The sequence below is a fragment of the Micropterus dolomieu genome, linkage group LG22 (assembly GCF_021292245.1).
Source record: "Micropterus dolomieu isolate WLL.071019.BEF.003 ecotype Adirondacks linkage group LG22, ASM2129224v1, whole genome shotgun sequence".
Taxonomy (NCBI): domain Eukaryota; kingdom Metazoa; phylum Chordata; class Actinopteri; order Centrarchiformes; family Centrarchidae; genus Micropterus; species Micropterus dolomieu.
This window is the reverse complement of record NC_060171.1, coordinates 2959041-2984653: the sequence shown is the minus strand read 5'-3', so window position 1 is coordinate 2984653 and position 25613 is coordinate 2959041. Positions and strand designations below refer to the sequence as shown.

At 43.2% G+C, this 25613-nt stretch overlaps 2 protein-coding genes across 2 annotated transcripts in view; both read right to left on the bottom strand.

The window, feature by feature from the left end:
* Positions 1-624: 624 nt before the first annotated feature.
* Positions 625-12017, bottom strand: LOC123961526 (carnitine O-acetyltransferase-like). Its single transcript, XM_046036996.1, has 15 exons — positions 12000-12017; positions 11604-11852; positions 11099-11217; positions 10467-10598; positions 10251-10304; positions 9477-9642; positions 8905-9079; positions 7843-8021; positions 7568-7668; positions 6652-6777; positions 4386-4508; positions 3950-4085; positions 3785-3847; positions 3068-3205; positions 625-1494 (listed from the first exon to the last, which is right to left on the bottom strand). The coding sequence occupies exons 1-15, from the start codon at positions 12015-12017 to the stop codon at positions 1270-1272; spliced, it is 2004 nt and encodes a 667-aa protein (XP_045892952.1). The 3' UTR covers positions 625-1269.
* Positions 12018-24578: 12561 nt separating this feature from the next.
* The window catches only part of LOC123961525 (E3 ubiquitin-protein ligase TRIM21-like), a 7878-nt gene continuing 6843 nt past the window's right edge, over positions 24579-25613 (bottom strand). Inside the window, exon 2 of the mRNA XM_046036995.1 lies at positions 24579-25610. Within this exon, the coding sequence (XP_045892951.1) occupies positions 24579-25610 (1032 nt within the window). The remainder of the gene's footprint in view (positions 25611-25613) is intronic.

Genomic DNA, 25613 nt, shown 5'->3' with positions numbered 1-25613 from the left:
TCACCTACGTAATATTGCAAAAATCAGGAACATCCAGGGTTACTTGGGTTCCTAGAGTCTCCAAAAGTAGACTAGGAGCCAGAGCGTTCAGCTATCAAGCTCCTCTCCTGTGGAACCAGGTTCCAGTTTGGGTTCAGGAGGCAGACACCATCTCCACATTTAAGAGTAGGATTAAGACTTTCCTCTTTGATAAAGCTTATAGTTCGGGCTGGCTCAGGTGAGTCCTGAACCATCCCTTAGTTATGCTGCTATAGGGTTACTGTAATCCCCTGCAACCCCTCTCAACCCAACCGGTCGAGGCAAAGGACCACCAACCCTGAGTCCTGGTTCTGCTCCAGGATCTTGCCTGTTAAAGGGAGGTTTTCCTTGTCCCTGTGGCCAAGTGCTTGCTCATGGTGGGAATGTCTATAAATAACTGAAAGTTGTTATTCGGACTAAGATGGTCAGCCCCATTGCTAGCCTACCAGTTCCAACAGATATATAAAAATAATAAACTTTTAAGCTTTTTTTATATTTACCTGTTGCTTTTATGTTTTATGTAGCACTTTGAATTACCTTGTTGTTCATCACTTCCCATTATGTAAGAAGGTATATGAGAGACACATGATGGTAAAAGCTTTTTATTCAACACTTGATTGCTGTTTAAACATAATTGGTGTGTGTGTGGGGGGGGTTCCAAGTATATTAGTTACTGTCAGTAATAGTAGTGAACATTATAATAAAGTACACCAGCTGGATCTGAGTGTGGGTGTTACAGTGGTGACAGACGTCCGGCCTCATGGCCCACAGAGAGGCTGCAGGTCTGACAATGACTGTTGAACATGATAATAAAATAATTAAACATTACTGTGTGCGTCAGACACATACGGAAATTTAAATAAAACATATATACAACCAACCCAGACTCCTGCAGCCAGGAACTAGCTTACCTTACAGCTAAAACAGCAGTATTAACAACCTGCAAGAAAACAGACTCTCACATCAAAATGATTTCTTCATTCTAAAATTGTCTGAGCTGCTTCTTTTTCCCCATGTGGAATAAGGACTAAACTGAGCATAGGCAGAGTGAATCAGGTGGTTTGTAACTTGTTCCTGATTGGAGAAACTGGACATGTTAGAAGTGACCCGTGTTCGAACCATCCCCGGTCTCCCTTACTCAGCTAAGCTAACCGGCTGCTGGATGTAATCTTACATTTAAAAGGTCTTCTCCTCTAACTCTGCAAGAAATCAAACTAAATATCCAACGTCTGCTGTGAGTCTGGATTAAGCTCACGGTCTGGCTCTTGGCGTTTGGTCCAGCAGGGTCCTCATGTCCAACAGTGCGTCCTGCAAGGCTTGGAGCAGAAGGGGTGCATTCGTTTCTTTGCAGGTGTCAGAAGTTTCAAAAGTGGACACCATGAAGTCAATGTGATCGTCCATGATGCTGTAGGTCACTTTGTAGATCCCGGGATCTTCAGGGCCAACACACGGCAGACAGCCAAACTTTAACGTTACCTTGGTACAGAGACAGAAGGGAGAGTGCACCGTTAGGTATGGTTCTGGGACCCCTGATATGTGATTCTGCCAGATGAAATTAATCTTGTTTTGGGACTCAGCAAGTATTTTTTAACAGTGTTTGGCAGTCACCATGACAAATGTCTTCATGTATAGAGGCGTGCAGAGCCACATGGCCAGAGCATTACTCTTCCAAGACTGCACAGACCAGCCAACCATCAAACGCTGTGAACAGGCCGGACTGGGACAAAGATTCAGCCCTGGCACTGCAGCCACACTGGACCCACATTACTACGCATCCCCACTCACGAAGCGGTGGGGATGGAGCAGTGGACAAGACACATGCCTTTGGTGTGAGAGACCCGGGTTGGAATCAACTGTGAGACACCAATGTGTCCCTGAGCAAAACACTTAACCCCTCGTTGCTCCGGAGGCGTGCGACCTATGACATATATAGCAATGGTTACGAACACGCATTCACTACTTACAACAATATGAGCAGTAACTGGCAAACACTGCTGACCGGTTTCCAAAGAGCACACGTTTAGAACTGTCCACCCGAGTCTGCTGTCATTCTCTACTGCACACTTGGTTACAAACCCAAAGTACATTTGTTTCTCACCGTTTTCTTCCCACCACTAATTTTGACTGAATGTCGCAATTTGTAACCTCTGATCTGATCGGGTCTGTGAGCCCATCTCAGGACCAGGATGGCCACTGCCGACTGGGCCAAATGCTTATTATTTATTACTATTATCATTATTATTATTATTATTATTACCAACTTGTGCATGTGATAAACCCCCATCCTATGTGTTTCAGTATTTGATCCGCATCCGTTAACCTACAGACGCTTATTTCCATTTCACAGCATCTCCAGGAGAGGAAGTTCCTGCGCTTCTCTTTCAGGGGAATCCACTCTAACATTTCCTGAGAGGTGTGTCAAGCACGCCACAGACTCTTTTGAATCTCTTTCAGAACTTTTCAAAGTACAAGCTTTCAATTCAACGCGAAATAAAGCAGTGCTGCAAATCACTTTCTCACGCTTTTATTTTAAGGGCACAATCACTTAAGAGGAAATGATTTTGTGAGTTACAGTTGCTGCCATGACCCGCCGCTATCAAAGTATTTTTTAAGAATTTATGTGTTGAAATTGGCCCGCGGGCCGCCTATTGCCGACCCCTGCTGCAGAAGAAACCAATGTCAGACTGAGATTTTGAACAAAAAGCAAAGTGGGCGTCACATCGGCCCCTGTGTCCCCTTAATGCATATGACTTCCACTTCTTCCCCTTCCTGTAGTATTGTGCCATCTTGTCCCTCTGCTCTCTCCTTCTGTAGGAGCTGTGGGGTCTGGACATATGGAGTCCGGATCTAGGGGGCCTGGATCTGTGGGGTCTGGTGCTGCTCAGGGAGGGAACTGTCTCTATAATATTAGTTCTCAGTCTCTCATCAGCCACAGTCTGGAGTGGCACCTATCAGAGATGCCACAGCAGCTCGGAGCCACTGCTGGAGGGGAGGCGTTAGCCATGTTAGCAGAGTGGACCGTATAGTCAGTTTCATCCCTGAGCCTTACCTGAGAGGTAGAGACTCTGAAGTCAAAGGCTTTAGAGTAGGAGGAGTCTGTGAAGAGATCAGGCATGGAGATGTTTTCCTCAACAGCCTGCATCTTAAGACCCAGGAGGTGTCCGAATACAGAGTGTCCGCTGATCGCCTGTTAGGATGGAGACAGTTCAACGTCAATCTACAACTGATTACATGTTTGTAGCAGCAAGGCAGATGAGGGAGCATCTCTTGGAAAGCTGCTCAGATGGTATCTTGACCGTTGTCTAAACTAACGGCATCGTGCTCACGCTCCGGTCCTGCTTCTAAATGATTCAGAAATGGCACAAAATCAGTTCATCTTCATCTCAGACACCCTGGTGCTGCACCATCATGTTACTGTGACAGGAAGCTCATTTATTTAGTCAACCTAACAGTGAGACAACAGCGCCACCATGAGGCCAAACAGAGAAACCCCACATTACCCCCATCACTGGCTTCTAATATTAAAACTCTGGCATGCCTCAGGACCCAAACAGCTCTTTGGAGCAATGATGCGTTTTATCAGGACATGTTGACACCAGAACATTGAGACAAGACAAACCATTTCAGGAGTACCAGGAAGCTTTGTGAATTGAGATATAAGGACATATGATTTATAGCAAGGTGGTGTTGAAAGGCATCTCACCCTGACAACAAACTGGACCCACACTGAACTCCAGAACTGAGCGGTGCTGTGAATGATACTCACCATGTTAATGTTCCGTCTGTGTGCTTTTAAAGCGTTCTCCAATAAATCGACCTTCTCTGAGTTCTGCAGACAGGAAGAAGACATGATGTTTGTGTTTATCAGTGTTTATCAATGCTGTGCAGCAGCGACAGTATGATCCAAAGCGGCCGACCCTGACGGTCAGACCTGTTTTCTGGGGTCATCGAAGGCCTTGACGAAGGAAGCTGAGGCTCCGGAGGTTGAATTCATCATAGCTAGACGGCCGAGTCTGAACGTTCGCAGGGAGGCAGGTTCCAATACTGGACAGCACCGCTGGTACATCCTGACGAAAGAAGGGGAGAAATATTTTAACAGACTGTTCCAACACAAATAAAAACTGTAGCTCTGCAAACACAGTGGGGATAATGTTTGAACAACTATCCCCTGATTGAGCTGATGATTATCCATCACTCCAGCCTCTGTAATGCCTGTGGTTCCTGATCACTCATGCCCTGATTTAGAGTTCAACGTGAAGGCTTTTGAAATGTGGATTCAACACGTCTGTTGCTGCCTGACTGTATAATCTGTGAAAGCTCTTTGGTTTAGAATGCAGAAAACGGTCCTCTCCCCTTCAGCAGCTCACCTGTAGTAGGCCAGCTGGAGAGCCATTTGTACGAAAGCATCGGGGCTCATCTTGTGGGCCTTCATGACATTTTTCCCAAAGTCATAAAACACTGCAGCGCTCAGATCTGCGTTTCGGACCAGTCTGTGGGGGATGGAAGAAATTTGACAGTGAGCCTGGTTTCACGGATGATTGCAGAAATGTTTATCAGCATATTTATATGCCTAATGATAAGTATAAGAGTCTCATTTATTCTGAAAATGTGATCCATTACACACTTCCTGCAGTACTAGTTCATGTCAGATGGACGGGAAGCCTCTGTATGGCCGGATGAAGCAGCAGCTTCCTTTAACTCGCCCTGCTGTGATTCACATTGTTAGCTTGCTAAAGATGGCAGCGCCTGCAGCAGAGCCTTCGACTGGAGTCCACATATGAACCCCCAAGAGTGAGTTTTGTCATAGCATAGTTACACAGAAGCAACAACTGGGGGGGTGCTTTGGGTCATTGTCCTGCTGCATCACCCATCTTCTGTTGCGCTTCAGTTGGCGGATAGATGGCCTTAAAAACACACTGAAAGAGATGCCATACTAATTCTTTGTTTTAAAGGAAATCATTGCTTAATGTCGTGTTAGTAATGATTCATAGTGACCATAATGACAAAATTACAATGCAGTCTCCCTCTATTCGTTCTAATCAACTAACGCTCTCCACATCGACATCAGGACAGCAGAAACTCTGCACATCTTCCATCGCAGACCGAAAACTCATCTCAGCCTGCACCTTGGTCCATAACCCATCACCGCCTAGCCTCTGCCAAAGCAGCTTGGAGCATTAAGGTCATTTAGTTAACGAAGTCAGATGCTTCTAATATCGTCTGGAAAAACAGACAGGAAACCTCTAAAGTTGCTTGTAGATACTTTTATATAAACTAATAACCTGAAGTTCTTGAGAACTTTATTTACGTTTTACAAGATGGTGATGGGTTTCCAAGGAACAATACACACATAATGTGGGAATACCAAGGACTAAGATGCTAACTAAGGTCAAATAAATTACCTGGTCAGACTGCATACAAGGTGCTGTTTTAGAGGATTTTAAAAAGCAATTAAAAGCACACACACAGTCAAAAGACAATTCTCCCATCCCGAAAGGCGACATCTAGAAATAAACGGAGGAGGGGGATAGTGCTCCATGCTGACATGTAAAATGTTCTTATGTTGAGGAATAAGGTCACTGCAGAAATAAGAAAAAAGCCCAGTGGAATAATAGGTCAGTTTGGAAAGGCCTAAAACACTGACCTGAAGGATTAGTGGGGAAGCTGAGTCTGTTAACATAAATGGCAACTTAACTTTAACAAAGATGCAAAAATCAACGTCACCACCTTTATTGATTCTGTCACATCTGCTTCAGCCCTGTTTTTGCTCATTCTTTCTCTCTGCCCCTCCCATCATTGCTGATCCTGCTAACTCCATCTCCCCTGCAATCGCCTCACTCTTCTCCTCCCCCCTCCCCACCTGCACATCATTCCCTCGTCACTCACTGACATTCCTGTCCACTTCCATTGTTCCCTGCCAGATCTTCCAAGTTGCCATGTTGTTTAGCTTCTGCTGCCTAAACCTGGACCTAGGCCTGCTGGATTCCAAGGGGCATGGCTGCATTAGCTGATCGCGGTCATTATGGACAATGCTCGTGACTCTACGCTCTGGCGATACCTGGCTCCTCTAGTTTTGGCTGTGTCAAGCTCCACAGAGCAGATTAGCCAGGCAGGAAGTCAGACACACAAATGACAAACAGAATCCAGTACATTTACAAAATAAAACTCCCGATCTTATATCAACAATAAACACAGTTAAAGCAGACAAAAGAGAAACTCTCTAACTACACAGCCTCCTGAGCTACAGTAGAACCTTAAAAATCAACGACAAATGACTAAATCAGGAAAATCTGAGCAAATTAGCAAAATCAGGCCGGCAAAACAATCTGCATCTGAAATGCTTCCTCTGGGGTATAAAGCCCTGCAGAGGGCGGAACAACAGAGCCATGCACGGGAGAGACACAAAAAAGGAAAAAATTAACAATAACATCGGGCAGCAAAACGCTTCTGGTGGAATACGAAGCTGCACAGAGGGCAGAACGCGACGCTGCCGGCTCTGGTGGCCTCCAGCTGGAACTCACTTTGGATAAAAGCTAAATGTAACTGCTATAATCATGACATGAAGTCTACTTCTGGGTTTCTATCACTGTGGTCACTGGGTGTCTATGTACGACAACTAAAAGCTGCTCTCACATGTCCATTTCATGCTTGGCCTCCTCAATATCCTTCGTGACCTCAGGCGTGATGTTGAAGTGTAGTTTCTGGGGTATGGGTAAAGGCTCCACAGCAGGCCGCATCATCTGTGGCTTTTTCCTGGTTCTATACAGAAGAGAAAGTAAATTATGCATACGATGTAACAAAATGGAATTTAAAGAAAAACCAAACCATCAACTGCATGTCATAATTAAATATGTTCTGGCATATGGTATTGAAATTAAACATTTAATTATATTTCCACAGAATCCTTATATCTTAAATGCACCCTTTATCTGACTACTATTTAGTAATAATAATCCTTTTACTGGACTACACGCCATTAGGCAAAATTTCTGCACTAGGGGCCAGATTTCCTTAAGGTTTAGGTGTGTAAAAACCTGTGCAAACTTGATATCACTCCCAAATTCACACATAAGCTGATCTACTAACGGTGTGCACGCAGAATGACGTCTTTCAAAAGTGCCAGATAGCACCTGTTGTTCATTTAGTATTTTTGCTTAAATGAATATGCAATTTGGGGCGTTTCAGTTTTAGTGTGCAAAGTATTTCATGTGAGTGCAACAGCATCTGTATTTAATACGTTTGAAAGGAAGGCGCAAACCGCCAAAGTGTTGCAGAGATGGCTGCTGTTATTGTTGCCAGAAGGACGTAACAATGCAAACAAAGTATGACACACCAACTTTTGATTGTTTCTGAGAGCGATGGAAACTCACCAATAACACTGAACGTAAAGAGAAACAACCTTTCAGTAGTTCCACCTGCCCATTCTGCTATCAGTATGTTTTGACTGTAAAGTCTCTGTGTACACTTTGCCTGAACTTTCAGTCATGTGATAACAACAATGCATGATAACACCCAAACCCAGAAGCTCATTCAGTTTTGGTCTACTTACATGTCAGCTATAACATATTCAGACAGCGTGATTGCGGTTATACCATCAGCAGTGGCATGTGTGAAGTTTAAACCACATATCCCGTCTTCTCCAATAATGAGCTGGAAAACAGATGAGAAACACAAACCAAACATCAGCATTACATCCCAGCTCCTCACGCTTCTGTTTGTTAATGTGTGACTGTGCTGCTCTGGTGATGCTGATGCTGAATGTTCTGGTTAGTGATCTTGGTCCCACAGCTGATCCCTGCATAAAGTGCACGTGTGTCACCTCACCTGCAGCCCCTTGTCAAACCAGCGGTTGGCACTGTTGCATTGGCTGCCTCCTCCAGTCAGGAGCCAGAGGATGACGCTGCTGCGATACCTCTCCTCCGACACCGGGGGCATCGCTCCGTCCAAACACACTGTGAAGATGCTGCTTTGGATGGCTGACACTGACTCTCTGTTGGTCTTATCTGAACACATCAAGGACGTGCACACAGAGAAACATCATGTTATCATGTAGCCAGACGGCAACAGCTTAACAACTCTACACGTTTTCACGTGATGAACTGACGCTTGGTTTATCTTCACATGTTGTTCACAAGGTAATCCTCTTTCAAAGCAGGAGACTTTAGCAGAAAGCGCATGTGTATCATGTGTTTGTTCTTGTGTAGCTGCCGTCTGGCTGTTAGTGTCTCAGTCCGTCGATGATACAACAATGATGTTACTGCTTTCCGCAAAGGTTTAATTTGCTGTATGGAAACAAGTTCTACGTAGACGGAGAACAGTATCCCAACAAATGAATGCATGTAAAACATGTCAAATCTAAATTCCTCCCTTTGGTTTCTGAGTTTTATCTTTAAAGGAGAACACTGAGCATGTGGTTTCAGAGCAGATATTTCTGCTGTAACAGACTGAAAAATGCTTTTTCATTTCAGTTGGACTTTAAAGGAACACTCCACCAAAGGAGGTGCAGGTCACAGAGATGGCAGCACACAGAGGAGTGTCCTAACTGTATACAAGAAGTCTGTGTCACGTGTTCCCATGAAGCATTAGGTAGGCCTGGACTGGCCACCCGGCAGACTGTCCCGGTGGGCCGAGGCGGTTAGCAGGGAGAAAGTTACCATGCAGGGAAACAGGGACTCTCAGGGAGCCAGGCTGTGTGCCTGCCGTGACCACGAGGATTAATGAATGGTGTTAAATTCAAGTAATGAGATTAACACAATCATCATGCTATCATAAAGGGAGAGCGTCGGCTGCTGCTGGTGCTCACTCAGTCGCTCCAACAACAGGCAGAGTCTGGTATAGATCATTTGAAATCTAGAAGAGCCTTTTCTTAGACAGAGCTGTGCTCACCCTTGATCAGGTTGATATAGGCTTTGGTCCAGATGTCCCGATGCTGGGTGGTGAGGATGCCCACAGGCTCGGTGTCGGTCTGTAGTGAGAAGGAGCAGATCCTCTCCAGCTGAACACAGAGCTGGTCACATGTCAGCGGGGTCCCGTCACTGTTGTACACATCCAACGCAAAGAACTGAATCCAAGGAGAGAACACATACAAAAGCAAGAGTGGGTTACCAACTGAGCAACGCCCTGGGGCCAAAGACAGACGGGGACCCCAAGGCCCCAGGCTAACTGTGTGAAAATGAATTTGTGGTAATTTGATTAATAGTAAAGTCCTGTGACCCTTCTTTAGCAAACCATTCTTCACAAGACTCAGTATGAGCCTCTCAGGGTGTTTCCAGGCATTTTAGTGACCTGAAAAGTCCTGGATTTCAATGGAAACAGGAAACCAAAACCTGCTCGCACAGCTAGACCCTGAACTGACTTATCAAAGGATTCTGCACATTTGCATAAATAAACCTGAAGAGTAAATTTATTCTGAAAGGAAAGATCAGGGTCTGTTCAGGACAAAGGGAAGAGCTCCCCACCTGGTTGTTGTGTACGACAGTGATGTGTTTTGGGGGGTTGGAGCTCTTGGCGTAGAACACCACCGAATCCGTTTTCAGACCTGGGACACGGCAGGATGAGATCAGCTGCTGGTACTGCTTCATACACAGCGGCTTCCCTTTCATGTACTCAGCTGGTAGAGTATTGCTGTAAAACAAACATTCAACAGCCAATCAAAATCATTTACAACTCCGACAGCTGTAGCTCTGTAACTCCTCCACCTCTGACTCAGGTTTACCTGCCTACACAGTTAGATGGTAGCTCTGAGAGTCAGAGCACAGATTACCACAGATATGATGTGTTTGATGCACACACGATATTTTTAAGAACGTTTAAATGAAAACAAACTGAGGAGGAAGTCATCCCAGGTTTAGCCATTTCTTTTTTATGTTTCATAATCGTTTTACAAAAAGATTTTAGTGCAAAACAGAAAGACTTGTCCTGATCCAAAGTCAGAATACACAGATGAGAGTGTTCTTATAAAGACAGAGAGCAAATATCTGAACTTGGTTGGAAATAAACCTAATTCAGATTCTTCAGGCTCAGCTTGTCTCTACCTCAGGCAGAAGCTGGAACCTCTGACCGTTCAGAAAGTTAATGCTTCATCTGGCGTTTGATGTTTGTAGGTGATAAACTGATTATCTGCAGCTGGTATCAAAATACTTCATTATTATGTTGTATGAAACAACAAATCATCACAGAGAAATGAATAAAACTGTCTGGGAAAAGGAGAACATTTCAAGCTCTGTACTCACGTGTCAATCAAAGTCTTTACATCCAAAAAGCCCTTGATGTATTCTGCAGCACACCTGAGCAGAGAAAAGGTGTCGTTCATGTTAAAGAGGAAGTTCAACACAATACGGACTTCACCAGGACATCATCGGGGTTATTAACTTAGCCTCCAGAGCCACAGAGGCCAGATCTCAGCTGTGTCAGGAGGACAGAGACTGACTGACCTCCACAGTACAGACCTGGGAACAAAGGGTCTGTCCAGGACCAGTCCTTTTTCCAGTCTGTCGTCTGCACATGGAGCACTGCTGTAAATGTCAGGAGAGAGCTCAGCTCTGGCAGAGTGCAGAGAATCCTTCCAAGAGCCAGCAGGTCTGAGATCAGGGGGGAGCTAAATCTCTACGCTTCCTGGAGAAACTGCTGGAGGAAGTGATGGGGGCCACTTCCTGGCCTGACCAGGTGTGGAGGAGCAGTGGCAGAAAACAGGCTCTTCTTGACACCAGGTTATGTCTCTCTCTCTCACAGAATGCATGCTGGGAGTGGCCATGTTTTCAGTGTGGCTGCGAGAGGCAGCTCAGACTACATAATGTGAAAATACAGTGGCAGCTGGTCCTGAAGCTCCCGTCTGCATCTCATCTTTGAGTTTCTTCTGAATGAAGTTTATCGACTGAAGCAAATCTTTTAGTGTCACACCTGAAAATCCATCACAAACCAAGTCCTGGACCCCTTGCAATTCTCCCACAGAACCAACCTGGCCCTTCACTGCATCCTCCAGCACCTTCAAGGAACCAGGAAAGTGTGTGTGTGTGTGGGTGTGGGTGTGTGCGTGTGCGTGTGCGTGTGCGTGTGTGTGCGTGTGTGCGTGTGCACGTACCTTATCTGATCCTGTTTCTCTCTGAAGACCTTTCGGGGATAAACTATGGCAGGGTTGGAGAGAACCACCAAAGACATCCGTTCAGTGAGAAAATCTCTCTTCACATAATCGTCTGTTAACTACAAACACAAACACACAGAGATAATCAGGAGGACCGGAGGGATTAAGTCTCTGGAGTTTGTAAAGAAGCTGTTTCATGCTGCCTTAATGAGATCCTGAATTTGAAGTGGACGATCAGAACATTGCATGAAGCATCTGACTGTATCTCAGCAGCTCTTCCTCTGTCATTCATTTCACATTAAGGTTTCTCTCCTTGCAGACTGATCATCGTACAGCTCAGGAAAACGTTCAGTTAGAAGAAGGTAACTTGTAGTGGAGATAACTTGTGTGATCTATTTTCTGCACTTCAGATCTAGTGAGCTCTGTGTGTCTAAAGGTCCCAGTAATGAGGGGAGGATGTTCCTCTCAGGACCGGATCAGCGGCCGGTGTAGTTGTTGAGCTCACCCAGTTCTCAGTGCTGCGTGCCCTCCTCTCCAGGCCTCTCTGCAGTCTCTCTCCGACCCCTCCTGCTTTCTGAAAGTCCTTCACCAGCTCTTTTGTGCGCTTCAGCTCGTCCACGTCCAAGAAGGGCTCCAGGATGCTGAGGTAGAGCTCACAGGTCTGCTGCAGAGGGGGGACGGGCACGCTGGGTAGTCCCGTCTGCTGGCTCAGGTGTCTGCCGGCAACCATAGTCCTCACCCTCCCCACCTTTACCTGAGAGACACCAGAATGGATTCAAATACATGCATAGTTCGTACTAATAACATTGAGAGCTGCCTATCTGGACCAGACACAGGAACAGCCTTACCGCAACCCTTTTTACAGCACCACCTTCAGATCAGAGAGTGTCATCATATGTACCTGACTGCTGGGTGACATGCTCAACCCACCTGCGACGTTTTGTTTCCAGCGTTTAAAGTTTAAGCTGCACAAATACTTTTAAGCAGAGAAAAATAAAATAGACACCTTAAACTCATTATCTGAACACCCTTATTGTCAGAAAGTCTGACTCAGTCACCTGGGGATTTGAACCCAGGACCTGTAGATCTGCAGAGCAGGTGGCTCAGTGACGTCACATGTGCCAGACCTGATAGTTTTGTCAGTTTAAACTTGAGAAAATTCTGAAAAAAATCATTTTTGGGAGTTTTTGGAGTGTTGTTAATTATTTTGGTGGCATTTGATCCAAAACTGAGTTAAAAAGAAAATGTTGTTCATACTGTACAAGTTACAGCAACATACTGAAGATCACTGCAGACTCACTGTTTGACCGATCTGAAAACCCCTTAAAACAATTGGTATCAGCAATCTAGAGAATGTCTGTGTTGATTTTGGTAACGTTTGAAGAAAGACTTAGATAGAGATGCTTAGAGATACAGATGTTAATAGAATTAGCATATTCTGAAAAATATCGAGTGACTGACTTCTGAGTTGGCCATAGGTTGCAGTGAGGCAAATCAGCGGATGTGCTGATAATATTTCAGCTCTCGAGGACGTACAGATGATTTTCTTAGATTTTTTGAAGTTTGGAATGAAACGTCTAGAAATTTACATTTATTGTAATAAGCCACACCCACTTTGAGCAATCATTACCAAATTTTATGAGTGAACTGAGTAGTGACCCTTGATCGCACAATCCGAATTTTGTACGAATCCAATGCAGCAAATTATGAGGTAGTGGAAGAATATCACAGGACTGCTCAGCAAAGCCCAGGACAAGCATCTGAGCAGACACGTCAAGTTTGGTGACAATAACTTAAGCCAATTTTGATTTACAGTCATTTATGTAAAATTGTGCGGAAATACACAAAAGTAAACCTTTTGAAACTTTTGATCCGCGACGTCCGTGGATGATCCTGCCAAAGTTTCAGGTCGAAAAGTGATAAAAAGTCGTATAACTTGACATTTTTAGATGACCATCGGGGTGGCTGTGGCTCAGGAGCTAGAGCGGGTTGGCCGTTAATCGGAAGGTCGGCGGTTCAATGCCCGGCTCCCCCTGGTTGCGTGTCGAAGTGTCCTTGGGCAAGATACTGAACCCCGTGTGAGTGTGAGTGTGAGTGTTAGTTTCCGTTTGAGCACTTAGGCTCAGTGTATGAATGTGTGTCATTGGTGAATGCAGATGTAGTCGAAAAGACTAGAAAGGTGCTATACAAGTACAGAGCATTTACATTTACATCGGAGCAGAGATGCAGATGAATCCAGAGAAAGAAAAAAAAAAGCTGTTGGAGACAATTGCAAAAATCTAAAGTTGATTGTTATAGCGCCTCTAAGAGGGCCTATTTTTTTGCCTGAGTAGTGGTTGGAATTTACAACCCATCTGCACATTTTGGTGAGTTTTCGTCCAGCAGTTGCCCAAAGACTTCCAGCGGAAAGAAAGAAAGAAAGAGAAGAAAAACAATAGGGTTCCAGCAGTTTTGCTTCTTGGATCCCTAATTTAAAAAAATTTACATAGACTTTAAGGAGGTAAAGTTTCAGTGCATCACCATCCACCTCTCTTTCCCCCCGTTTACAGTAAATCCTCTTTTATCCTCAGTCTGCACATTATTTATCAGATTCTTCATCTACAGCTCACACTTACTTTCCTCTGCCTGTTCTGAAACAGACTGAGTCATTGACCTTTATGGAATTCAAGACGTATTAAAGAGAAGATTTCAGCCCGCAAATCTTTTTGCAATTATTCTGGATCAATAAAATAGTCAATAGTCTCATAGACATAACGGAAGACCATCTCGTGGAATCACCTACATACAGTAGAGCACGGCTGAGACTAAATGAAACACGACTGGAAATAAAACTTAAATATTCAACAGATCTTCCTTTTACTTTCTTGTTGGGTTGGAAACTATTTAATTCAAACTCTGCAGGACTTCAGCTCCGTGTGAAAGTCCTGGGTTTGACCTGTCATTCTTCCACAGACTGTCGCTCTTCATACTGGACTTCCTCCATACGGCCACTAGAGGGAGCAGCCTCATAATAAGCTGCTGAACATCCCACCCATGTGTTTTCTGGTGAGGACGGGCTGTAAAAAGCTGCTCACCCCATGTGATCTGATCCTGGTCCTGTCACACCAGTTAGTGGCTCCACTGCAAGACTTCAAAAAATAAGTAATTAAGAATTATCCACAAATAATGAGGAGGGAGAGTGACCGATGTTAGCAGGGACAAAATTATGTCTCAACAAGAAGGAACAAGAAAAAGAGGTTTTAGAAGTGAGAGAATATGAAATTAATGGAAAGAGAAGAAAGCGTCTCAGCCTGATGAACTGAAACAGACATGGCCCGGGATCATTTCCTTCTGGCCCCTGATATATTACAGCAAAAGCTCTGAAACTCCTGGCTTAGAAACTTAAAGCAACAAACAAATCTCATAGTTCAGAAGTATTAAAACAGCAGAGGGATCTGCTCTGGATCCCTGAAAGAGAACCAACAGTGTGATTTATTTCTGATGCTATAACATCATGTTTCCTCTTGTGTTCTGTTCTCTGATGAAATGAGTTTGGATCTTGCAGAACAAAGTCCCTGCGTGGGTGAAATGAGTTACCACATTAAAGGTTTTAAAAAGTGTTTTCAGGGAGCTACATTATGGACATCAGGTAGAATTAGCTGAAGGTTTGAACTTACCAGAGCTCTGCTGCAAATTCTCCACATGGTGTTTTCAGAGAAGCTCCCCACAGGCCCAGGCTGAATTTACCAAATGAAGGGATGTTGAGATGAACCGCTGCTCTCCTGCCGCTCTGAAATAAAGACCGGTTAAGACTTGTTTGAACTGTCAAACTGACTTTCCTAAAGTCTATTTGTCTTTTCTGCACAGTTTACCGTCTACTTACCTTAAACAAACAGACAAATGCCATGAAACAACCCTGATGGTCTCTGTCTGACAGACTTTTATGTCCTTCACCAAACATTGTCTTTTATCAAGACATTGTTAATGTGTGTCATTTATTATGTGGAAAAATATAACGCCTTCATCAACATCTATGCCATCGATTAGTTTAATCATACTCCAGGTTTTCAAGGAAGAGATGGATGTAAAAGGAAGGAACTTTAACATGATGCCTCTTCTTTCTGGATGGAGCGCACCGTTTGTCCACATCAGAGGACACTACTGTCACAAATGCAGATGTGGAATAAACCTGCTGGGACCACAGACAGGAGACATCCCACAGAGGTCCCACTCAGTAGCTACATCAGCAATAACAGTTGTTATTGAATTAAAAGGGCAATACTGACGGCAGGAAAGGAGCAAAAACCCCTTCTGGATGAAGATGAGCTGCTCAGCTTTCTGACCTCCAGAGAGGAGCAACAACCCAACGACCGTAGATGTTTGCTCAGTTTCAACCGGAAGATAATACGTGCGAGGGTAGGAGACACCAACTAGACCCAGGTACTGGGTTTTGAGGGTTCCATGAGGACATTTCACTGTTCACTTATGCGGTAACGAGACTGTAGCACACGGCGCCCTAAAGGTGCGGGCGTCTCCCCTGTGACTCTGTGCAGGCTGGCAGAGGACATCCAGCACACTCCTGCAGTTAGAGGGAATGCAGGAGGAGACAGCTGACACCTGAGCCACCTCCCACCTCTCCACACTGCAACTGAAAGCAGGACATGCCCACCTCCACAGAGACTGGGGATGGGAGTCGCTGCTCATACCTTTATGGTATAGACAGAAACAGCCCGCTATCGAGTAGAATCGAAACATCTCCAGTCAAACCAGAACTTCAATCGATACTTTTTGCAACCAGATCGCAACTAAAAAAATGACTGTACGGTTTTGCTTGCAGCCACATACGGAAGCAACACACTGAAAGAAAGAGAAGAGCAGCCTTTTCTCCTGATGTGGCTGCACCATAAACTGTATGAAAAAGGCTGCAGCGCCGAGTCCAGGCTGATTGTAACAGCTGCTCACCTTCGGCTGTGTTATGGCAGAAAATTGTGTTTACATTTAATCTTTTATGTTCTTTTACAATTATTATTATTACTATTGTTATTAATAATTTTGTTATGCTTATAGATAACAATAATAATGATAATGATGATGATAATAATAATAATAAATTAAATAAAGGAAATTTGTTTTGGACTCTTCTGCAGCTTTACAAGACAACATAAAATACAGAAATAAACCATCTCTCAGCACATATTCTCACGCAACACAGCACATGCTGTCATATACATTAGACAGTTACCTACAGGTGCTGGTCACATAATTAGAATATCATCAAAAAGTTGGTTTTTAATTCAGTAATTCCATTCAAAAAGCGAAACAGACTGATGTATTTCAAATGTTTATTTCATTTAATTGTGATGATTAAAACTGACTAATGAAAATCCCAAATTCAGTATCTCCGAAATTTAGAATATTACTTAATACCAATACAAAAAAAGGATTTTTAGAAATGTTGGCCAACTGAAAAGTATGAACATGTAAAGTATGAGCATGTACAGCACTCAATATCTAGTTGGGGCTCCTTTTGCCTGAATTACTGCAGCAATGCGGCGTGGCATGGAGTCCATCAGTCTGTGGCACTGCTCAGGTGTTATGAGAGCCCAGGTTGCTCTGATAGTGGCCTTCAGCTCTTCTGCATTGTTGGGTCTGGCGTATCGCATCTTCCTCTTCACAATACCCCGTAGATTTACTATAGGGTTAAGGTCAGGCCAGTTTGCTGGCCAACTAAGAACAGGGATACCATGGTCCTTAAACCAGGTACTGGTAGCTTTGGCACTGTGTGCAGGTGCCAAGTCCTGTTGGAAAATGAAATCTGCATCTCCATAAAGTTGGTCAGCAGCAGGAAGCATGACGTGCTCTAAAACGTCCTATACATTATACAAGTTTCACTTTTTGAATGGAATTTGTTTTATAAATCCAGCGAACCTCTTTCCTTTACAGCTGAGGCCCTCCCTAAAAGGTGTGTTCAGTGTTGCTTTACCTGATCGGTTCTTGTAAAATATCCACGGTCTCTGAGTCTTCTAATGTCATAGCGATTTATAGTTTTCTCACCACTGGTTTCTGTCACTGCATCTCCCGAAAAAACACCACGGTTTTATTTCAGTGTTCTGTAAGTAACTTCATCAACTCGAGTAGTTCACCTGTCACCTGCTCTGCTCCCCTCCATGTATACACACACACACACACACACACACACACACACACACACACACACACACACACACACACACACACACACACACACACAGCCCCCTCAGTGACCCATCTGTCACCCAAAGCTGAAACTGAGCTGCTACCTCTTGTACTGACTGTAGATGCTGCAAAGTTAATAATGTTGGGTTATTGTTTCTTATTTCATGGGCTATGAGATTTTGGAGTAATGCACATAATAGTTTTTAAAAAGAAATTATTATATTTTAGAAGTTCAATAGTTTAATGTTTCTTAAGGCAATGAGTAATCCTGTTAAATAATTGTGATCTCATTATTGACCAAAATAATTAGCAGCCCTACATGAACAGTTAATTTAATTCATGAAATTATAGAACATCTGTTGTGTGAAACTGCACCTCTACCTTCTTTCTGTACAGGCTAAAGCTTCATTCAATAGGTTGTTTTATTTTTAACTGTAAAAACTTTTGAAATACGTTTTAAATTTGGTGAAGACCGCATTATGACTTGTTTAGGACTCGAAACTCAAAGTTTAAGACTCGGACTTGTTGGTCCTTGACTTGAGACTTGACTCAGACTTGCCAGTCACGATCGGTCTGGACTTGGGACTTGACTCGGACTTGTAAAACGATGACTTGGTCCCACCTCTGGTAGACTGTCATATTATTTAGAGCAAAGAGGATTGCTAAACAAATACCAAAGTGGATTTCGTAAATGAAGATCTACAGTAGACAGTAGTTAGTATGAAAGAGGTCATGGCTATAGTATATTTTGATATTGAGAAAGCTTATGATTCAATGTGGAGAGAAGGACTGTTGATAAAATTGTATGAAATGGGAATTGGTGGAAGGCTATATAACTGGGTTTTTATGGAAGCGTACAGGCGACTAAATTAAAATTATAATGCAAACTTGAAAATGTAATACCACAATAACATTATAATTTTCCACGTGTAATTTAGGTAAAAATGAAAATGCAATAATTTTCATTTTCACACACTTGTGAGAGCATTCTAGGACCATATTAAAATGACAAAAGAAACAGCATTTGACGTTACATTTTCAAAGACTTCTGCTCTATAGTGGACAAATGCAATGAGTGAAACACTGCCACCAGTCTATTGCATTTACACGTCCATGTGTTCATGGTCTTTTTAAGTCAAAATTAAAATGCCATTTTCTAACTATGTGAAAAGCTAAATGGGAACAGCATTTGACATTTTATTTTCAAAGACTGACTCTGCTCTATAGTGGACTTTATTCAAATGCAATGAGTGAAACAGCGAACCCAGGCAATTGCATTGCATTTACATTTCTAAGCAGCTTTACATGGGACACTGCAAATGAAAATGCTATCTGTCAGTCCTTATCAAGGCGGGTCCTCGGTTAAGACTTCACTTCCTCTTCAGTTGGAAGGCCACTTCAGGTTCTCATGGTTCAGTTGTGTATCTACCATTACACAACACTAGGCTGTAACTTCATAACCAAATGAAATTTATCAACCGAACAGCTCAAGGATGGATCTATACCGACTTCAAACTTGGAACCTGTAAGTTTGACCATTTTTATGTTGCCTTTCTGTTTTTTTTGAACACTTGCCTGTTGAACTTGGCGTTAGCATATTGAACAGCTAATGTTGCTAACTGTATGTATTGTCACATTAAGCCCACACGCTGTCGCCTGTATGTGTGTGTTGTTGCTGCAGTAGCCCATGTAAGTTTACATAGGCTACAGCTACATAGGGTTTGTATTAGCCTGTCAAGCCCATGCTAATACAAACCCATTCTCATTCAGAGATATACTTCACATTACTGCAATACTAGTATTAGTGACAATAACGCAGCTCCGTCACAGTTAATCTAATAGGAACAGTCAGTCTGTCTGTCATATCAACTACATAGCTGTAATAGTTACAGCTATGAATAGTGCAAAACCGTCATCATAACTACACACTAGAGATGAAATTGGACTAAGGTTAAACTGTTTCCTACAGACAGGCCAGCAGAGGAGTTTCCTGCCAGGCTGACAGAAGACAACAGAGAACTCCTCCTCAAGTACAGGTTTGTACTTAGCTGTTGAACTCATGTCAGTACTGCTATTTCTGTCTCTGACACGTTGTTAGCTTAGAATCTATTAACTCTCACCATCTCACCGTCTTTTATTTGTCTTTACAGGTAGCCTACATTTGGGAGAAGTGGTGTTGAAGCCGAGTGAAGTAGAAAATATTTGCTAGGAGATAGAGAGGCGACATATGAAACAAACAGATGTGAAACATTAGTCAAGTTCTTTTCTGGTAAAAAGACAAAAGTATAGAGATTACTGTGGCCACTCTCGTCTAATGGACATGTACACAGATGTGGCAGAAATGAGTGCTAAGTGTTACCATTTCAGCACAACTGAAGGTTACTGATCTTACAAAGTCTTATGCACTTCCTCTTCCCTTTCTATGTACACTAACCAAAGTATCTGCAGCTACTGTGCGGACTGTACTGTGTCCATCATTCAGAGAAAATTGGATATTTATACAAGTTATTTGTCAGATAATTATTGCCATATGGGTTTAAAAATGTTCAGATGCAGATTCAGTTTGAGATCATTTCATATAATTTATATTGTGATCTGTCAACACTATAATAAAGTGTGTGAAATAAGAAATGTCTTGCTTACAGACTCATTCACTACCATTAGTAAAAGTTTTTCATCAACGCTTTGTGATAACATGATATCTTTGTAAAACCACAAGTCCCGTAATAGTAAATTTAAAAAACACCAAAACCTCAAAAATAAAGCACTTTATTCATGGCCAGTGAAATAGAAAAATATATATATATTTTTATTATAATGCACAAAGTAGCAAAGCCATAACATTTAGAGAAACTGTCCAGATCATGTCCCATCCGGGTCACAGTGGTCATCATGACGCATCTTCCTGGGGATGCTTAGATTTTCCTGATGCTGCTGGCCGCTGTGGTGTCTTCAGGCCTTTGCTTTGCTTTTGCTTGACTGAAGCATGACAGACTCACCTGTGAGTCTGGTGGGTCCGGAAACACCTCAAACATGAGTTTCATCAGGTCACTCAGATGATCTGTAAAACACGACAGAGTCACTGTTACTTTCAAACCAACCTCCTGAGTGGACGAGGCCCAGTCCATCCTGAGTAACAGCCAGTGCGCTGCAGCAGCACCAACCGGAGTGCCAGCGTTTGTATTTAAAGTCAAACTTAGTTTCTCGTTTGCTTGCTGGAATTCAGAAGAGGAGGCTTTAGTAGAAATGGACTCTTTGGAGTTTGACATTTGAGATAATGGGTGTGTGCCTAAAGTTATTGATTGTATGCATGTCGACCGGTTAACCCTACAGCGCCACTGTGAGAAATACATTATAAGTTGCTCCATTTTAGAATTTCACTGTAACTAACTTGTGAGAAATTAGCATTGGTTTCTAGTCATAGCCTGATTTACGATATGGCATGTAGGTGAGAGTTTTTAACATAGACCAAAAAAGAGACAGAGAAACATCTGATGCCACATACATTTGCATTTCCTTTCTTAGCTCAGGAAGAGTTTTTGAGTGCATGCTAATACTCTGCCATTAGTTTTCCTTCATCTACCATTTGTTGGCTGTTTGCTTTGTACATGTTTCTGTACTTAAGCAGAGGAAATGCTGAGTTCGAGAGAGTAACTGTACGTTCTCTCCGTGGCCACGTTACATAAAGAAATGATTCAACACATCTATTTGACTCCGTATTCTTTGGGAAGGAATTATTTTCCCTGACATTTTGGCAACGAGGATGGGATTGGACGTTCCAGCTGATCAACGCCCGAGTCAAACCGCAGGCAACATTTACAGGTAGGGAAGTCCGTCTCACAAAACGAGAGAGGAACCGCCTGACTTTGGACCGGGTGGTGACCGGTTGGACGCTCCAATCGACTTAAAAACGGGAGTACGATGTTTTGAATTGGGGGAAAAAACCTAGGTTGATAGGACATGTGTTGGAGATGTTCATCAGAATTCAGTGTAAAACCTTCGTGGTAGCCAGGTGTTCTGTAGGGTCAGACACCTATTCCGGAAAAAGTTTAACCAGTTGGGGTTTATAGAACTATAAATATAGTTAATCATCGGGGGTGGTGATAATGGGTCTATTCGGGGGAGTTTAGAATTAAAATGGAACTTTAAAAAACACAAACAGAGAAAAAACAACAGGCCAGGAGTGATAAGTGCATAATCCCATTATGGTAGCATCTCTAGCAATAAACTACCTAGGAGCTTATATAGACTAGCAGGTAACGCTATTTAATGGTGGCATTTCCAGTGATAAGGAACAGCCTATTTTCCAAAATCCTGAGTGATTTTTAAAAAAAAAAAAAGAATTCTATCCTTGGTGCAGCGGGTCAACCTCTGGCCCATAGCCATGTGTTTGTATGATCACAATTGCCATAGTTTTGTTATACTATAAATAACACATCTTAGAAAAACAGAGTTTTAAAGAGTTTATGTGATGTGAAAGTGTTTGTTTCGAACATTATGTTCCACTAAGGAAGGTAAATATCTGTGTGTATGAGATGATAAATATAGAAAACTCTGTGATAAACTAATTTCAGTGTCTAGCACACAATTGTAAACGAAAATGAGATCCTCATCATGCAAGTGCCTGAAAGAGTTTCTCCAGAGTTAGTGTGTGTTTGACAAGATCTGACCATTTCATCATATGGGAAGATCAGAGTGTGTGAATGATAAAACCCATTGCAAGTAAAAACAAATTTGTTCAGTGAGTCTGAGTCAGTAGAAGGACATGGGGAACAAATCAGGTAAAAAACTAAATTATTTGCCTGACACTCTTTCAGGTCCAGCTAAAATAATGGTAGAGAAATAGGGAAAAGGTGTGGTTGTTGATGTTCCACTTTGGCATGATGTAACTGAAGGCATTTTTCCAGTACAGATTGTTTAGAGAGATGTAGAATTATTTTGACAGAGAAAGCAAAGAAAATGGAAAAGAAAAAGATTGATTGGCAAGCTTTTGAGAAATGGGGAAAAAGAAGCACATTTGAGAGAAGCAAAATCAGTGGCAGGGTTAATGGTAAAGATGGTATCAGAATTTACCGCCACCATATGTTGTCTCTAAGCCACCCATCCTGCCTGTAAAGAAATCAAATGGGGGGTGGAGACCAGTACAAGATCTTAGGGCAATTAAGGAAGCTGTTCAACATCCGGCCCCAACCTAATGTGGTAACGCTAATGTCGCAGGTTCCATCAAATTCTTGTTGGTTCTCTGTGATTGATTTAGCAAATGCATATTTCAGCATCCCTGTACATCCTGACTCACAATTCTGGTTTGCTTTCACAATTTGCAATGGTAAGCGGTATACTTGGACACGAATGCCACAGGGTTTTGCCTCAAGCCCTACCCTGTTTACTGCGGCTGAAAACCCGTCGCATTGGCGTCCTCTGTGCGGGAGTACACTGTTTACTTATGTTGATGACATATTGGTGTGTTCTCCTACACAGGAGGATTGTAGAAACGACACAGTGTCACTTCTTTGTTTTCTGGCAGAAAATGGTCATATGGTTTCAAAAGATAAGCTGCAACTTGTGTCGACGTCGGTGCGCTATCTTGGCCATATAATCACTCCGGATGGTCGCAAATTGGGCCCTGAACGCATTCAGGCAATTCTGAATGTTCCAAAACCGCAAACTAAAAAACAGATGATGTCTTTTTTATGTTTTGCAGGCTATAGCCGTCCATGGATTACAAATTTTGCGGAGATCTCCCACCCCCTTTACGACATCACACACGGGGTAAACACCTGGCCATGACTGACTTTTTGACTTGGACCCCCGAGGCAGAAAAAGCTTTCACTGACTTAAAGCAAGCTCTGTCTAGTTCCCCTTGCCTAGGACTTCCTGACTCGACTAAATCTTTCAATCGTTTTGTGTCCGAATGTAATGGTTTTATGTCAGCAGTCCTCACTCAATCACATGGTGACAAACAGCGACCGATAGGTTGCTACTCAAAACGATTGTCCATTACTGAAAGGGCAATGATAGCATGCTTAAGAGCTGTAGCAGCTGCTACTGAAGCAGTGTTGGCAACGGCTGACATCGTTGCTATGTGTCCATTAACTGTGCACGTCCTGCATGCTGTCCGTTCCCTTATCTTGCAAGCAACAACCGCCCATCTAACCCCTGCACGATTATTGCATTGGCAAAATGTCCTTCTAACCATGTCGCATGTCACCCTCAAGCGCTGCACTGTCCTTAACCCTTCAACTTTGCTCCCAACAGCTGAAGATGGAGAGCCACATGCCTGCCTGGAGGTGGTTGAGATGGTGTCACAACTAAGGGATGCTTTGTTTGACACACCCCTTCCTAACGCTAACTCTGTTTTCTTTGTAGATGGTTCGGCTATGAGAAATCGTGGGTTTCTTACTTCCACAGGTAAACCTATTGCCCACAGAACTCTAATCATCAGTCTTTTGTCTGCATTACTGTTACCTTCTTCTGTTGCCCTATGCAAATGTCAGGCCCACACAGGTGCTAACGACCCAGTGTCAAAAGGAAATGGAAACAGCTGATGCTGCTGCTAAAGCAGCTGCTCTGTCTCTTGTCTCCCACATTTTGCAGATGCCCCTTTGTGTACAAAATGATCTTTTTTCCCTTAATGATGTCTCTTGCTTCAGGACACCGCACATGTTGTTCTGCCTCTGAGCCGGGAACGCTGAAGTAACAGAGCCTGAACATGTCTGAGTGAAAAGCCACAGCCTGCGTGCTGGTGCTTCTGCGTTTATTGCAGGATTTCTGTATGAAAGCGTTTGTGTTTGGGATTACGCTCGCTCATGAGTTCAAGCGAGCACGCGTACAAGCACACGCCTGGTTGCAATCTTTAAACCGCACCGCTAGTGGCCGCTGAAAACTCCATAATGCCCCTTTAATCAGACACAATGAAAACATTATTTTGCTTTTGTTTATTTAAAAAGAAAAAGAGAAAAGACTTCTGTCTCATTTATAAACTGCTCTTCAGTAATTTGTGCCAGTATGCAACACTTCTTATAGAAACAATGATCAGACAATAATCAGCTTAGAATTTGGCAGCCAGACATTTAAGAAACGTGTAAATGCTTCTTATGTCTGAGGACATTGTTTTGTGATTTAACAGTGTTGAAAGCGGGTAATGCAGTTATTAGAATAAATTAGACGACATTAAATCAAATTAATCAGAACTGTAAGTAGCAACTTGACACATCAAAGAAAATCATTTGAAAAAAATGGGAAAAAATACATTGGTCCAAATCTGAAAAACATTTAACGTACATTAGCAGAAAATCAAATGGTTGTTCTACTCAGTGTGATTGACAGGAGAGATGATCAGAGGGGCAGAGTTTTTACCACCATTGTTAGGACAAGGACTAAAGTATGGGTAGAGATTCTCAGTGAAGCAGCAGCCAGTAAAGGAGTAGATAAGAGCTGCAGCATCAACGTCATAAAAGGAGACCAGACCCTCCTCATAATCCACAAACACCCCCACCTTCTCAGGCTGAGACTTCAGAGAGAAACAGACTGAAGGGTCAGCAAGAGCTTTGTGCTCATTTTCATTCCTCAACCATATCGTCCAGTAACCATTCTGAGGACTCAGAGTGATTTCTCCCTTCCTGTTGATCGACTCTCTGGCCACTCCTAAATCCCACTCAGTCTTCCCTTTAACCTGAACCTCGTAGTAAAATCTTCCTGAAGAGAAACTCTGCTTTACTAAGACACAGGTACAAGTATCAAATCTCTCTGGATTGTCTGGGAGATTCTTCTTTATATCACCACAGTTTACTTGTTTTCCATCATCAGACAGGATGAGCCAAGGCTGTGCTGTATCAGGATCGAGTGTCACATCCACTGCATACTGCTGGACCCTCTTCAGCTCAAGCAGCTTCTCCATCTGTTTACTGAGCGTCTCCTCCAGCTGATTCACAGCTCTCCTCACAGTCCCCTCATATGAAGGTGGACGGACGCTGACTTCTGTCCAGTCCTTGGTGGGTGGAGCAGCGTTCAGGGACGGGAGGCTTTGGAGGAGGTGGAGGAGGTCTTCAGAGCGTGAGAGCTGCTCCACCTCAGAGCTTCTCTTCTTCAGCTCAGAGATTTCCTGTTCCAGCTCTTTGATGAAGCCTTCAGCCTGTTTCTCTGTCTCTCTCTGCTTCTCTTTGATCGTGTCGATGAGCTCGGCCTGGCTTCTCTCAACAGACTCCTTCAGAGCGCTGAAGACCTGAACACCACCTGCTATCTCTCTGTCTGCATCTTCCTTACTGAGCTCCACTGAGCGTTTGATCTCCTGAATCTTCAGTCGTCTCTTCTGGATCATCTGCTGAGTTTCAGCCTCTGTCTT